This window comes from Lycium barbarum, chromosome 2 (assembly GCF_019175385.1).
Source record: "Lycium barbarum isolate Lr01 chromosome 2, ASM1917538v2, whole genome shotgun sequence".
Lineage (NCBI taxonomy): Eukaryota > Viridiplantae > Streptophyta > Magnoliopsida > Solanales > Solanaceae > Lycium > Lycium barbarum.
Window position 1 is genome coordinate 113,864,654 of NC_083338.1, and position 17,089 is coordinate 113,881,742.

Here is a 17,089-nt window from a genome sequence, read left to right on the forward strand (position 1 = left end):
GGAAGAAACAATGACGTAAAATGTCACTTATAAAACTTTTTTTTTTACGTTAGAATTCTTTTTTCAATTTTTAATTTTTTTTACATTGACCAGTCAAACATAAAAAATTAATTTCCCCCATGTTAGACTCCTAAATTGACTCAATCAAATAATACAAGGACCTAAATAGGAATAATAAAAGTTAAAAAAGAGAGAATATTTTCTTTCTTATCTCCCTCCTTTTTCCTTTCCTTTATTCATCAAAACAGCACCGCCATTAATTCCAACTTTTAGCCTCCTTTTGCCCTCCCTTACGCCACCCACCAACCCGGGAAAACTTCTTCTTTCTTCTTCATTCCAAGAAGTTTCCCGGGTCGACCCGTATTCCTATTTGCATCCCTCTTTCAATTTTGCTGCATATATATATATATATATATATATATAAATAACATCTATATTTAGTGGTTGCATTTATATCCCTTTTTTTGAATTTGTTATTGAAATCTTCAATGATGACTCTTCTCTTCAGGTATTATTATTATTCCTTTATGTAAATGGTTACCTCTTTTCACATATATCAACTATATCTTTATTAATTTCATTAAGACCCACTTGGTTCCATTACTAAATATTTTGTCTTTTTAAGGTAAAGGTAAATAAAATAGGTGTTTGGTTAATTTAGACATTCTTATAATTTCTTTAACCCTATTCCATGTTCTTTTTCTATGTACATGTCAGTATATTCTTGTTTTGGGTTATATTTTTAGATACATGTGGATGTTATGGAATATGTAAATGACCCATATTGCTATTTGTGAACCTGTCTTTAGTTTTGGTGGCTTTTGGGTTTCTGATAAGTTAAATTGGGGATTTTTGTAAAGTTTGAAACTTTTGGGGTTTCAGTAGAGCTAAAATGAGGAGTTTTCTTGAAGTTTGAACACAAGGGTGTGGTGGTTTCTTTTTGGTTTGCAGATAGTTGTTGTGGTCATTGGGGGAGATGGAAGAACCGGGGCAGCTTAAAAGAGCTTTTATAGATGCTACTGCTGGTGCGATTTCTGGTGGTATTTCCAGGACTGTGACGTCACCTCTAGATGTTATTAAAATCAGATTCCAGGTATATACATTCTTCTATCTGTTTTCGGGGTGTTGTAGTAGAAGTTGTTATTGTGTGCTTGGCATTTATATAAATACTGGTAATAGCATAATATTGCATAATCAGCTTTATGATCAAGATGACCAATAGTTATAAAAGGATGAGTCGTCTTTCAAACATTGTTATGAATTGGATATTTCTGACTGCTTTCGTTATTAATCATTGTTATGCAATAAAATTGGTTCAGCCCATTAGAACTAGTCCTGTAGGCCGTAGATTAGTTGTCCTTGTTATCTGGGTGATGCTTTGACTTCTCTATGAAAGGCAGCCAGGAGCAACAGCTTGAGATTTTCAAATTTGCAAACTTTAGTTTCATTACTTCAGAAATGTGTTATTGCAGAGATAACCTACTTTTCTCAGCCTTGGTCTGATCATTTGTTGAATCTCTCTTTCTTGCTGTCGGATGATTTGCGTTCATGTGCAATAGAGAACCCTCAAATATTCCACTAATTAAGCTCAGGGCTTACACTTTTACAAGTAAGGCCATAAGCAGCAAAAACCCTTCATTATTTTATAAAACTCTCGTCCAGTTTCACAATCATATTCTTCCACAAATTCCCCTCTGTAAAAGAATAGTTGGTAGTTAGTCTCTGTGGTGCTGAATCCAGCTTTCTCATGCTCCTTTGACAGTTTTTCTTTGCTTCTTCATATTCATCAGAGCTCTTTATTGTGTTAACATTAAAGTTGCCTTGCTCTTCTCTGTATATCAAGTACGATAGCTAATGTTATTTATATATACTAATCTTTTTATAGGTTCAACTGGAACCCACTACTCAGTGGGCCTTGCTTGGGAGAACTGTATATGGCAATTCAAAATATACGGGGATGCTGCAAGCCAGTAAAGATATACTCAGAGAAGAAGGTTTACCGGTATAGTTCCTATCATATTAATCCATCTCCATAGGAGACAATATGAGCAGAGGACCGGAATGCCTAAATTTTACTGCAAAGAAGTATTGAGGACTTTTAGGATCCTAATAATTATTTGATGCATGTGTTAATCAGAGTTTTTGACACTTGGATATTTTACTAATTATGCTTCGTCAGATTATTTATTTTGCACTCAAATAAATTTGAAAATTTACTCCCTTTTGTTGCTTGAAAAGTATTTAATTCTTAAAACACAAGGCATGCACTCTATGACTTCTTATTGTGAAAATTCCACTTCTGACTTATATACTTGATTTGCTATACATGTTACTCTCGTCATTTTTCTACTCAGTGGATGAAAACTTTTTCGGTGTTATCAAACCCCGGTATGAGTAATGGTGCAATGTGGTTTTTTTTGTGTGTGTGTGTGGGGGGGGGGGGGGGGGGGGAGTGTTGTCTAATATTTTGAGTTCAAGCTTGTGGCTCCTTCCTTCCTAAGAAATTCTATCTCATTAATTGATGCACTTTATAGCAAACTCGCGCTAGCTTACCCAAAAAAGGCTGCTGGTGGGTTACTGTATCTTTTGCGACCATGTTCTATATTTATGGCGTTAATCCATGTGTTGTGTCCAACAGTTATGCCCTTGTTGTCTTCACATATTTAAGTTTACTTATTTTTATATGGGGAGCAGGGGCAAGAGACATTTCTACTTACTTGTGTTAATGATTTTGATGATGGTATCTTCTGAAACTATGCACAGTTTACTCATATTTATTCTGTTTTCCTTGCTCACATGACAGGGATTTTGGCGGGGTAATGTTCCTGCTTTACTCATGGTTATGCCATATACTGCAATACAATTTGCAGTGTTGCACAAATTGAAAACTTTTGCTAGTGGCTCTTCAAAGTCAGGTCTGTATCGTAGTCTGACCTGCTCGGGTAGATTAGTTAGATTTTATTTAAGTTTTCCCCTTTACTCCTCTGTCACAAGTTGTACAGCTTTTGCACCATGTGTGCTCTAGAATCTGACTATATATACAAGTTATATCTAGTCTGCGATCAGTCCGGACATCTGATTACATATTTAGCTGTTCAAAGATGCCTTTAAGTAAGCTATTTTGTGCTTCCCTCAAGTAAGCGTCAATGTCTGATGGCTTGATTCTTTTCTATGATGCAGAGGATCACGTTAACTTGAGCCCTTATCTTTCTTACATCAGTGGGGCATTAGCAGGCTGTGCAGCTACTGTTGGTTCTTACCCGTTTGATCTTTTGAGAACCATTTTAGCTTCTCAAGGAGAGCCAAAGGTACATGTCACTTATCTATGATATTGTATAACCTTTGTTGCATGTGATGCAAACTGTGCTCATACATGTGAAACCAAGTCTCTTGCAATGCAAATCATGTTTGTATTGGGTAAATTTGATAAACTTGTAACTATAAAAAGGGATTAGATTAACAAATTCACCTTCACCTCTAGTTACATGCATTGATTGGTCTCTGTCGTGTCAAAGAAACAATCGAATAAAAATCTAGTCTTGGATAGACAGTGTCGATTGTAGTCCTCGGTTGTCAAGGCATGCATGCGGGAGAAAATTCACAAACTTGCTGTCCATCTGAATGCTTTTGACACCATTATTGGATACTTGAATATACAGAATCCATTATGCAATAACTACTTTACTTGATGTAAAAGAATGCAGTGTCATTGTCTTCATTTTTTCCCATACACTTGTTGTAGTGATTACAATTTAACATGATGTTCATCCTACTTGAAATTAGTATTGAGTTTGCACTTCAGCCATTTGGTTGGGGAAATTGCTTATTCATTCATCATTTGATTTAACTTGATGGGTTTACCAGAAATTGCATGGCTAGATCATAGATGATAAAGTTGTCATCACAAATTCATGTTAGTGGTTTTTTTTTTTTCCCGAATGAAAAAATCAAGCGACATATGAGCATACCAACTCCAATTCTGCTGTATTACAATTTGTATACTGTTTCTGCAGTCATGTTAACTGGGTTTCACGGGACTTATGTGGTATGCTAACGAACAGGTTTATCCAAACATGAGGGCTGCATTTGTTGATATATTCAGAACTCGTGGCATTCGAGGAGTGTATTCTGGATTGACACCTACTCTTGTTGAGATTGTTCCTTATGCTGGTTTGCAATTTGGAACTTATGATACATTCAAACGCTGGATGATGGTAAACCCTTACTCTTTCATGGAGTCTCTCACTTGCCATGTTTGATTCTGTTGACTAGGGGTGTCAAATGGGCGGGTTGGGCTGAATTTTGGGCGGGTCAAAATGGGTTGAGTTAATACCCAAAAAGTACTTGGGCTGAAATGGGTTGGGCTGAAATGGACTAAAAAGCGGGTCATAACCCAACTCGCCCAATTCTTACTAAGTTTTAATTTCTTTGGTTGTTCTTTTATAATTTTTTTGGTACCTAAGAAAAACTATTTTCTTTCTTTATTATGGTTAATTATATAACTTATAAAATAAAAAAATTATCTGTTTGAAAATATTTTGACAAGATTTCTCATGGATCAATTTGGGCTGCATATCAGCCCAACTTTTTATGGGCTGAAATAGACTAAGTTAATAATTGAGTGGGTCAATGATCAACCCAAATTTGGGGGGTTGGGCGGGCCATGTTTTCATGGGCTGATTTTGCCACCGCTATTGTTGATAGTAGTTTGGGCCATCGAGGATAATTTACTGAAGTGGGTGTATACTGCTCTGTGGGATTTTGTCTTGGGAGAATCGTTCTAGATGAGACCACTTTAAAGGAAACCGTTCTAAATTCATAGAAGACATTTATGTGCATGAGCTTTAAATTATGAGACGTTTTTACCTGTGAAACTAAATACACAGAAAAAGGTTCTCCATATGTCCTTTAAAAAATCCAGATTTGATGTCCATAGGTTAAGCTAGGCTTATATCAAAGCTACTTAATGCTAGACTTCAAAAAAAGTTATGATGAACCAGAAGAGACAATTAAGTTCATGGAAAGTATTCTACTATATTAGAAGAGTGGGTTTGGTCGTCACCCACTCTTCTAATATAGTTAAAATAAAATAAAAAAATTTAAGTTGGGGCCCACTCTTCTACAATAGTAGAAATAAAAAAATATTTAAGGTGGGGTCCACTCTTCTACAATAGTAGAAAATAAAAAAAATAAAAAAATTTAAGGTGAGGTCCTGAAGAAGCAAGAGACAATTGCAAAAAAAAAAAGGCATTTAAATAATGATAATAAGTTCAGAAAATGGTAAAGGTACGCTTAGAGAAAATTTAAAGAAGAGAAATTCATGAAAAAAAAAATAACGATTTAAATTTAACACAAAAACCGCTAAAGAAGCCATAAAACCAAATGATTTAAAACTTATACCCAAAGGGTATAAGTTTAGACACATACGTCTCACACAAATAATGCGGAATAACATCAGAAGACGAAATATAAACGGTCAAGAAACGTATACACATATTTTCTTAGGAGCCATTCGGACATGATTTCATCTCATGTGATGAAATCATGTGATGAAATCATGAGATGAAATCATGTTTGGACATGCAATTTGGATTTATTAAGTTGCAATTTTTTTTATAAACATAAAAACCCCACAAGTTGTAAAAACCATCAAAATTTTCGCAATTCTTATACAATCTTACCAAATGAGTAAATCATAGTTCATAATAAAATTAATACGCTACTAGAAGGCCTTTCTAAAAAAATACAACATCAATTGATCAAACTTTAGTTCAATAAAAAGGAAAAAATTTAACATGAATAGTAATGTAACTACTCTTTAATATAATCCTTCCACACGGTAAACATGATTGGTAAATATATTTTACCAACTTGCGGATTAATATTTAATACAAATGGTTGGTAAACATGATTGATAAATATATCTACCAACTTATGGGTCTTTTTTTACAAAATATAAACGTATGGATCAAATTTTACATTTATATTTTTTGAAATCATGATTTCAAATCCCAAATCATGCCTTTTTGGATGATTTGAGATGAAATCAGAGATGAAATCGCATGTCCAAACGCCTACTTAAAATGATGAAGTTGGTATATACTTAGAAATTAAAGACTACAACAGATGCTAACACATGAAAGCGCTTTTCAGTGTTGTTGAGTAGAAAGAGATGATGGCATGAAACTCGGTAGGAGAAGGTGTATTTCAAATCTTTCAATTGGAGAACCAAATCAGGAAAGTCATATATGGAAGAAGCGGACTAAATAAAATAATTTATTGATATTTTCAATTAATTGAATTATAATACTTTCTTTTTAAAAAAAAAAAATGTTTTTTATTACATAAGGGTAGGGGATTATAATGTGGGGATTCGAACCCTCACCAATAAGGTGAAAGTTCAGGTAGCCAACCAACGGAGCTACTAGATCCTTACAATTATAATACTTTCTATGATAAGAATTCCATAATTATATTACTAAAAGGTACTCTCTCTGTCCTAATTTATGTGACATAGTTTGACTAGGCATGAAGTTTAAAAAAGAAAGGAAAGATCTTTGACACTTGTGGTCTAAAACAAGTCATAGATATTTGTGTGGATTTAAATCATTTTATTAAAGGTAAAAGGGGAAGTTTCAAGTTAAATGATTTCTAAATATAAAAATATATCATTCTTTTTAAGACAGACTAAAAAGAAAAGTGTGGTACTATTTTTTGTGTTGGGCCGGTGCTAGCATGGGATTTCATCATCTAGTTATGATATAGAAGGTTTATGATTTTCTAAACGTGCATAAATTGATCTAAAGTTTCATCTTACCGAAAGAGTCAGCTACACAAGTTTTGGGTCAGATGAAGTGGTATATGCATTTTGTAGGCACCAATTGGGCATGACATCAATGTTATATGAATCCAATTCCGGACTATGGAAGTCCTATCCCTGAATCATTTTAGTTCAGGAAATCTGAGGATTAGAGTGACTGATTTTATTTAAGCCATGTGGTCTTGGATTATTTAGCTTGATAAGAACTTTAACCACCCTAGCAGTTTGTGCATTTTACACTGGTTGAAAAATCTGACGTTCTAAATTCGCAGCACTATTCTGGAGATTGCTGAGACATGTATTTATGTGTCAAAAGCTTACACACAGAGCTAACAGTTAAAGTTTCATTTGATTATTAACTTCTTATTTTTGTACAGTGAGAATATGCTTTTGCTACCAACTTTGCTAAAGTTAAATGTAGCAAATGTTCTCAATTTGGTCTCTCACAATATGGATTTATATTTTTATAGGCCTGGAATCTTAGATCTTATAATGCTATCCATGGTGATGAACATCTGTCAAGCTTCCAACTTTTTATCTGCGGTTTAGCTGCTGGGACATGTGCGAAAGCCGTCTGTCATCCTCTCGATGTGGTAAAGAAGAGGTTCCAGGTAGAGTTCACTTTCAGTTGATCCTCTGTCTTGGTTTAATCCAGATACGAAAAATAAATTAAGTTTACTACTCGCTCCCGTCCCATTTTATGTGAGGGTGTTTGCCTGGGCACGAAGATTAAGAAATAAAGGAAGACTTTTGAAACTTGTAGTCTAAAACAAATCATAGAAATTTGTGTGGCTCTAGAAATCATTTCATTAAGGGTAAAAGAGTAAATTTAAATTTGAATTATTACTAAATATAGAAAGGTGTCATTTCTTTTGGGACTGACTAAAAAGGAAAGAGTGTCATATAAATTGGGACGGAGGGAGTAATATTTTAAGAACAGCCTGTACAGGTCTGCTTTTATCCCTAAGTGGGCTTCTAAGTGCTCTTTTGGTTTAAAACAACTACAGGAAATGCATAAAAAGACGAACAATAGTTATTTTGTTCTCCAGGTCCCAGTGTTTGACTTCCACGGTGAAAAAAAAGAGGGTATTTTTTAGAAGGCTTAATGCATATGCAGCCCCCTAACTTATCCCTTTTTTTTTTTCATTTTGGCACTTCAACTAAGTGTTGTTCTATTGAACCCCTGAGCTCGTCCTCAAGTGTGTCTATTAAATCCTCTAAATCTGATTTTTATTAGAAGCAAAAATTAAATTGTGGTAATGAAGGTGAAGTAATGTTTTAAACGTGTGGTAAGCTATTCTTTAGGTCATGGATGTGTCGGTTTCTGCTGGTTCTGCTCTTCCACTGCCAGTTTAATTAAGAGCTTACTCTTTTTTTTCCCTCTCAATTGATGCTAATCTTAGCTAAAACATGACATAATTAAATTAGAATATATATTAGCATGTTGCTATATTGAAGATAGAATACTATGTAAGTCAGATTGTGTTTGATACACACACTTGAGGACGAGTTCAGGAGTTCAATAGGAACAACTCTTAGTTAAGGTGCCAAAATGGAAAAGAAGGACAAGTTCAGGAGGCTGCATATGCATTAAGCCTTTTTAGAATCATTTATATCCTCTTAATTGATCTTTTTATTTAAATATTTTCAGCTATTCCTGAATATGTTGTGGGGCAAACAACATCTTTTATTGGTTCAATTGTCTTTTTGTTGTCATTAACTGTTTTTGAGAGTTATTGTTTCAAATGCACATCGTTCCCCAAAACCCAATGAAATTCAAGTCCAAACGTCTGTCTGAACAGTGATTTTGAATTCGGAAACCAGGAAAAGGTCCAGTTTCTCCAAATTCCTCCTTCGAGTGCCTGAAAATTAGAATTCTATCTATAGACGCCTGGATTTGGAATCTCCAGACTTCATATGCAATACGAGCCTCCTCCTCCTTTTTTCTTCTCGTAACAATTTTCCGGTTTGTATTAGTTTTCAAAATGACCTGCAATCTCGCTTTTTCTACACTCACATGCCTTTTCATAAATATGATTAAAAGAATATTTATCATCATTATACGATGCTTGTGCGGTGCAAGATGCGTGCAAATATAGTGTTTATCTGTGATCAACTTTTTTTTTTGGTATGTCTCGTGGCATTGTTAAAAGGAAAGAGATAATGAAATCATATGCAAGTGAATGTCCATTGCTTGTGACTACAGTTAATGTTGCAACCATAAACCTTGCAGATTGAAGGACTACAAAGACATCCAAGGTATGGAGCTCGACTGGAGCCTCGTGCCTACAGGAATATGTACGATGGCCTCCGGAGGATCTTGATCGAGGAGGGTTGGGCCGGACTTTACAAAGGGATTGTCCCCTCAATTGTTAAAGCTGCACCTGCAGGTGCTGTAACATTTGTTGCTTACGAGTATACATCAGACTGGTTAGAGTCCACATTTTCTTGAAACTGCAGAGCGCTCTTTCTTACTTCCTCCTTGGCGGTGGCAACTGGAGAGGGCTGATAATTTTGTGCTTTTGTTTATTTTTTGTCATTATTTTTCTCCCTGTATTTTAAGAAGCCCCAAAGGAAGTAAAGAATGGGGCAGTGTTTATATTGTTCAAATTGACCGGCTAGTTTCAGGCCATAAGTTTACACTCCTTGTAAGAAAGGGAGTATTATAGGTTTCATTCGGTTGGATGGCTGTCTTTTTTTTGTCTGTACAAGACACCGAGCTCCCTTTATGATGATCACACTTTTTCATGCCTTTGATAATATCAGTGGTTTCATGGAAGCTCTTGGTGCTTTTTTAGCTTCTTTTTTCCTTGTTCTTTTTCTCTTTTGGGTCCCTTCCCATTAGATGCGTTTTAACTGATCTGCTCGACAAGGCAAAAGGTAAAATGGTTGGAGCTGATCATTGAGACAGTCTTCCTAAGATTAATTTCTTAATTAGACTAGGTTAGTTAGTAGTGGCTTAAACAATTCCCTGTCACCTATCCAAATGCATAAGTCTTTCAGTTATAAAGCACAAGTCTATTGGTTTCTGCAAAGTATTCAATAAGGGTGGGCATGGTATGGTAGATATAAGCCGAAATTTTTTCGCAATTTTGGTATTATGGTATTTGGTATGCATTTTTTAAAAATTTGGTATTTGGTACGGTATTCGGTATTCATAAAGAAAATACCGAAATACTGAATACCATACCAAAGTATATAATTACATATACAATTCATATATTTTAATAGTATTATAATACTAACAAATATGTAAACTAGTATTATTAGAAAACTAATTGTTTAAACGTTGGAACTTTAACTACTCTATCTTGATTTAAATGTCTTTTTTGTGTAATTGATTTACTATGGGAATTGCTTGTATTTTCTTTTGAATATTTTTACATGTGTAAGGTGTTAGTACATAATAATTGAAACGTTTCTTAAGTAGCGAAAGTCATAATTCTCCACGATACCAGTATATGTAAGTTGAAATCGGACAAACTATAGTATCGATTTACCGTATCGTAAAATACCGAAACCGAATTTTAAAATACCGAATCATACCGAATTAATTTGGTATGGTAATGGTATAGCATTTTTAGAAACCGAAAACCGAAATTATCGTACCGAAGTTTCAAATACCGTAACATGCCCACCCCCACTCCAGATCTATTGATTTCGTTATTTTCATGTAGGAGCAGGAAAAAAAAGAGTTTTAGTTAGCTATTGCAAAATCAAGGAATAACATCATCTAGTTGTCTGTAGAATTAAGCTTCTCAAAACAAAATAAAAAGAGGTCCTCTTCAGGTGCACCAAATATCATCAGTACCACTCATTTTCTAAAAGTTACCATGGCTACTGTATTCATTTTTTCTCCAGGACCATGATGGTAGGTCATTATTAAAACAGACGAACTTACAGCTGCAAAATTGTGATAAAATTGATGCAAAACCACCTCATCCCTAAGTGAAACTCACTCATTTCTTTGAACTGTCCATGGCTATAAAATATGATGCACACACTTAAGTGTTCCTCTTTTTACTAGTGTCTTCCGGAGGTAATGATACGAACTGCAGAATTCTCTGAACCTGAGCAGCATCAACTCGAAACCGCTCAGCAATTCCGTTGATATCCATAGGCCCTTTGTGATCATCGGATCTACCTTGATGCAGGAGTATAATTTCTCTTATCTGTGCCACATTCAGTGTACCTGTAGGAGCAGGCCTTTCCTCATATCTGCTAGACTCTGGTGTTATATTCCTTAGCTTAGGTAAGGGTCTATCATACTTCTCCACCACTGATGCCTGTCACAGTAGCCAGGAATTAACAACTTATTATCCTGATACGTGTGTTCTTGTAGCTATCACTACAGTCGAATCTATGTCAACTGAAACATTTAGTCAGGCAGCACAAATTCAGTGCTGGATAACTTAAGATCTCTATTCCATTTTCACCAAGAGTGAACGCCATTGTTGAGACTAAACCTACTATGAAGGAAAGAATATCCGACAAGAATTGTTTAACTACAAAATATGATATGAGCATGAAGTGCACAGCCATGGTGATCATACATCAATGTACCTACCTCAAAACAACTTTAAGACTTTTTAGATCAGGCTCAAACAACTTTAGACTTAAAAAAAGACTTCTATAGGTTTGCAAAATTAGTGTAGGTTGAATTCTCGATGCCTGGAATAGATCATCTGATTATATTCATTGCCTCACCCTTATTGCCAAAAAAAGTAACAGGTATTAACTGAAAGCATAGATTAGTTAGTGCTAATTAAAACTCCAGACTTGCACAGTTCAAACTACTCCTTACTTGCACATAAAGATGTGAGATGAGGATAGGAAGTTCAAAAAAAAAAAAAAAAAAAGAAAGAGATTTCATGTGAGCTATTAAAACGTCTCAATAAGAAAAACATTTCTTCTAATACTTCGTCCTGGATTTCTGTGCTACACTACCAAATGGCACAAGAAAATTTAGAATATACTTCCTATAAGGGTAGGACAAGATTGGCCCCTCTAAAAGTCTAAATCAGTCTCGTCCCTTCCTTTTATAGAAGGTGGCACGTGAGAAATTACACATATGAACCAAAAGCTTTATGCAACTATACAATAGTGATTGACAAAAGTAATCGCCTAATTTAAGCAATAACCATTGTGTATCTCAAAAGTGACAGAGTCAATAGGGCACACGTTCAAACTGAAAGTTAATATGCAAACAAATGAAACTCACCTCACCCATCTCTAGCTTTCCACCAGGCTTAGCTTGAATTCTACCAACCATTTGACTAAGCATTGCATCGAACTTGGGATCTCTCTCTTCGAAGGTGTTTTTAACAGCAACCTTTGGGCTGCTCTCTTAAGAAGCAGAAGCAAATAGTCATTTATCAAATAAGTAATTTGTGAAATCATACAAACACTCTTGCAATGGAAACTATTGAAGCTAGTTTATTTCCTGGGCAGATAGAAAAATAAACAAGTGAAAGATATTAACCATTCTTCAAGCACAAAAGGCACCTAAACAGATGACATCACTGTTCAATTCAAGACTCGTAATTTGTTGTGCGATATGATTAGAACTCACTCTATCTCAAATTTATAGACCCCTTTCACTGGTCGAGATTCAAATTGACTTAATTAGATACAATTTCATTTGTTCCCAATTCACAAGTACAAACACATACATATTACAATGCTAAATACAAATGGACAGGATTAAGGGTCTTTTCTTTTATCAGTGGATTAAAGATCTGTTTCTCACTGACAGTTATCTTCGAACAAAAGAAAATTACCCAGACAAAAACCAAATGTGGCCTTAAGTTGTTCACACAACTTGCACTGAGAGATTACTCAGAAGCATAAAAAACTAATATAAACATAGTCCAATTACTCATACAGCAACTCGGTACAATTTACATGTGCTCCTAAGTACACATGCATACCCAAAATACTATTCACCATTCTAGCTATACACCAGTTCTACCTATCCTAACCTAATGCGCAGGATTATTTAATTAAACAATCAAGCTCTAATTATCACTGCCCTATGTGAGCCTTGCATGTCCCAAGCCGGTAAATGAGGAGGGTCGCAATAAATTTGCCGTCAAATTATGGCCTACTAGGTAATAAAGTGGGTGCAAACGTCAAGGTTCAAATCCCAATGGACAAAAAAACCTAGGTGAGTTATTTTCATTTTGGTAAGTCTTAGTGGACAAAGTTACCAGGTACCTGTGCTGGTGAGAGATAGCAGGTACCTGAGGAATAGCCGAGGGGCGTGCAAGCTAACCCTAGACAGTAGGTATTAAAGAAAATGTTTGTGGTCCAATTATGAAACATCAAAAACCATATAAATGACCCAACTATTTTGGTATAGATGCTTAGTTGATCGATTTGACTGATAATGATGCACTAGTTATGTTCTTGAGGAAATTACAACTGAATCGACAAGTGAGCATAAGAATTTGATAAGAATATTCGCTTCCTTAATGAAAAACATTTCCTCCTGCTACTTCCTTATTCTTTCAGTATCTTATTCTCACCTTCAAATTGGTAGTCAATTCACGCAATAAAACAACTCAGTTTTTGCAGATCCCTTCGAACGGAAACTAAAAAAGACGGAAAACCACACATTGATTATTCTGAATTTCCTTTTTATGGTAGTGTCTCATAAACTTGCAGTAGGTTGAAGGCAAGCGTAAGCTACTAAACTTACGATTTAGAAATGAAACCGGTGCAAATGGAACAAAAATGATAGTGAGGACTCATAGAGCTAACCAGGGGCGGGGGGAGGAAGCACCAAGGGGGTTCATCCAAACCCCTTCGACGGAAAATTACATTGTTTATACATGGTTAAAATTATTTTTTATGTATATATAGCAGACGTTGAACCCCCTTTGGCTTTTTCGTATGTTTACTTTTTCATATTTTGAACCCCCTTAGTGAAAATCCTGGCTCCGCCACTGGTCAACTAACCCGAACTAACTTGGAACTGACGTACTTGTACTTGGGTTATGGTAGTGAAATTCATTAACAAGGTTACACTGTCATGTTTTCCCTACAATTTCATTTCCTAACTCAATCATTCGCCACATATACTGCCTTTATCTAAAAAAGAATCACCTGCTTTTTGGAGAGTCAAACATTTTTTTTCTTTCACTATAATTAAAATGATATTTTTTTGAAACTGTGCAATTCGGGCCAGTTCGCGTACAGCTTGACTAATTCCACCAGCACTGGTACCGGTTAACTCTGGCCACCGCCTTAGATTGGGCAGAACTTACCTAATGTTTTTGCGTCCGTTGGACTTTGAACCTGAGACCTCAACCCATTTCATTGACCACTAGGTCACACCATTTTTTAAAATCTCTTTTTCTACAAAAAGTTGAAATTTATCCTGTAGTAGTTTTTAAAAATGTAAATTTTATTTCAACACTGCCAATCTTTTTCTACAAAGAATTAAAATTACCTGCAGCATGAATAAGACCCAAGTTCTAAAATTACAAAGAATAAAAATAGAAGTAAATGAATAGATATTTTAGAACTAGAAAATGAAAAGAGCATACCGGGAACAGGGCCATTATTATCGACAGGGGTTTCATTCACCACCGGTGGTCTCCGGTCAATGGGTTTCTTCAGTTGCGACGACGACGTATCAACACTAGAACTTCCGATCCTTCCAGTTGCTCGACGAAATGCCTGACCCATTTGATCCCCTTTATACACACAAATGTTATTATTATTATTATTATTATTATTATTATTATTATTATTATTATTATGTAGGACTGTCTGTATGTTGAACCTAAAATAATAAAATGACAAATTTGTATTAAGTTTCGTTTTATGCTCTTTTATTAATTGGAGAGGTTATTAATTAGAGAAATAGTCCCACTGGAGAAAGAGACAGAAAGTAAGGTGAGAGTATTTATAGTTGGGATTTGGGATTGCGTTGAATACAACATCCACGTAAGAGGGGTTCACAGTGACCACGTCTCTATTGTGTGGCGTGTCTAGTTAAAAACTTGAAACTGTTACCATTCGAACCTTCCATCCGTATATACACGAAAATATTTATTTATTTATTTATTTATATTCCATGCTTATTTCATCGACCTAGAAAAGACTTACGACAAAGTGCCAAGAGAGGTTCTATGGAGATGCTTGGAGGATAAAGGTGTACCCGTGGCGTACGTTAGAGCGATCAAGGACATGTATGATGGAGTCAAGACCAAGGTAAAGACAGTAGGGGGAGACTCGGAGCACTTTTCAGTTCCGTTGGGTTTGCATAAGGGATCAGCTCTTAGCCCGTTTTTATTTGCCTTGGTGATGGATGGATTGATGCGACAAATTCAAGGTGAGGTGTCATGGTGTATGTTGTTCGCGGATGACATAGCTTGATTGACGAAACTCGCAGCAGAGTTAACGACAAGCTGGAGGGTTGGAGACACACGCTGGAGTCTAAAGGATTCAAGTTGAGTAGGACCAAGACAGAGTACTTGGAGTGCAGGTTACTGGCATATCACATGAGGCTGACGTGGAAGTGAGGCTTGGTGCCTAGGTCATCCAAAAGAAAAGGAATTTCAAGTATCTTAGGTATTATACAAGGAAATGGGGATATCAACGATGATGTCACACATCGTATTGGTGCAAGGTGGATGAAATGGAGGCTCGCTTCCAAAGTGTTGCGTGACAAGAAAGTGCCACCAAAACTTAATGGCAAGTTCTACAAAGTGGTGGTTAGACCGACTTTATTGTACGGGGCGGATTGTTGGCCAGTCAAGAACTCTCACGTTCAGAAGATGAAAGTTGCGGAAATGAGAATGTTGTGGGCACGCTAGGAGAGATAGAATAGGAATGAAAATATCCGGGATAAGGTGGGAGTGGCATAGGTGGAGGATAAGATGCGGGAAGCAAGGTTGAGATGGTTTAGGCCTATGATGAGGAGAGACACATATGCCCCAGTGCGGAGGTGTGAAAGGTTGGCTATGGACGGTTTCAGGAGAGGTAGAGGTAGGCCAAAGAAGTATTGGGGAGAGGTGATTAGACAGGACATGACGCAGTTTCATCTTACCGAGGACATGATCTTAGATAAGAGGTTATGGAAGACTCAGATTAGGATAGAAGGCTAGTAGGTAGTCTCGCTTATTCTTTCGTACTAGTAGTCGTAGTCTTGCTCTATCATTTATTACTTTTTGATTTCTGATTATATTTATTGGGTCTTGTCTTTCCAGACTATTTTATCATGACTTTCTCGCTTTTGTTATTTCTCATTTTCATAATGCTTTGGTATGCTTGTCCTTATCTAACTTTTTTTGTCTTATTTTCTGTTGAGCCGAATATCTTTCAGAAACAGTCTCCCTACCTTCTAAGGTGGGGGTAAGGTTTGTGTACACTTTACCCTCCCACATTGTGGGAATCCACTAGGTATATTGTTGTTGTTATCCATGCTTATATTGGATTATTATTACACTAATTATACAGGGCAATTCGCACGGTTGCCCCTATTTTGGGTGGTCTTTAATTTTTGCCCATCAAATTGATGGTATTTAATTTTTACCCTTCGCCTAAAAAAGTGATCAAAAATATTTCGAGGTTTTGAATTCGAATCTCAGCTCAGTAACAAAAAGAAATGCAAGGTAAAAGTTTCACAAAATTATGCCTTAAGGCATAATTTCAAACTACAGAAGTTATGCCTTAAGGCATAATTTCAAACTACAGAAGTTATGCCTTAAGGCAGAACTTTCGCAAAACCTTTCCTTTCATTTTTTTTTTTAACTGGGCTAGCATTCGAACCCAGAACCTGAGATATTTTCGACGACTTTTTTGGGCGAAGGGAAAAAAATTAAAGACCAGTAATTTGAGAGAGAGAGAGAGGGGGGGGGGGGGGGGGAATTAAAGACCAACACCTTTGAAGGGCAATCCGCGCAAAAAAAAAAAAAATGATTATACAAGGGCGAATTTATGCGTAAATTGGGTCACGTGAATTCGTGTTCTTTCCATAAAAATAGATATTTCTATATACATATTTCTAAAATTGATCTAATATTACTTGATGGCACCAATGCTATAAAAAGAATTAATGGTGCACTTGGTTAAAAACTTAGTTATCTACTAAAAAGAATAAGGATCAATATCCACTTAATGTATTTTTTTTCTTTTTTCCTTTAATAATGCACTCATATTCTAGAAATTCTAGATTCGACTAATGCAACGCAATCAACTGATAAATAACAAATAATAAGTTACCCAAGTGATAAAAGTATAGGTAAAAGGGACACTAAT

At 35.7% G+C, this 17,089-nt stretch overlaps 2 protein-coding genes across 2 annotated transcripts; one reads left to right on the forward strand and one right to left on the reverse strand.

The window, feature by feature from the left end:
* Nucleotides 1-222: 222 nt before the first annotated feature.
* On the forward strand, nucleotides 223-9,599 carry LOC132626816 (mitochondrial thiamine diphosphate carrier 2-like). Its single transcript, XM_060341817.1, has 8 exons — nucleotides 223-508; nucleotides 952-1,093; nucleotides 1,886-2,002; nucleotides 2,804-2,915; nucleotides 3,181-3,308; nucleotides 4,062-4,214; nucleotides 7,291-7,431; nucleotides 9,054-9,599. The coding sequence occupies exons 2-8, from the start codon at nucleotides 977-979 to the stop codon at nucleotides 9,270-9,272; spliced, it is 987 nt and encodes a 328-aa protein (XP_060197800.1). The 5' UTR covers nucleotides 223-508; nucleotides 952-976; the 3' UTR covers nucleotides 9,273-9,599.
* Nucleotides 9,600-10,528: 929 nt separating this feature from the next.
* On the reverse strand, nucleotides 10,529-14,680 carry LOC132626817 (uncharacterized). Its single transcript, XM_060341818.1, has 3 exons — nucleotides 14,371-14,680; nucleotides 12,042-12,166; nucleotides 10,529-11,106 (listed from the first exon to the last, which is right to left on the reverse strand). Exons 1-3 carry the CDS (start codon nucleotides 14,510-14,512, stop codon nucleotides 10,825-10,827), a joined length of 549 nt encoding a protein of 182 aa, XP_060197801.1. The 5' UTR covers nucleotides 14,513-14,680; the 3' UTR covers nucleotides 10,529-10,824.
* Nucleotides 14,681-17,089: the final 2,409 nt, after the last annotated feature.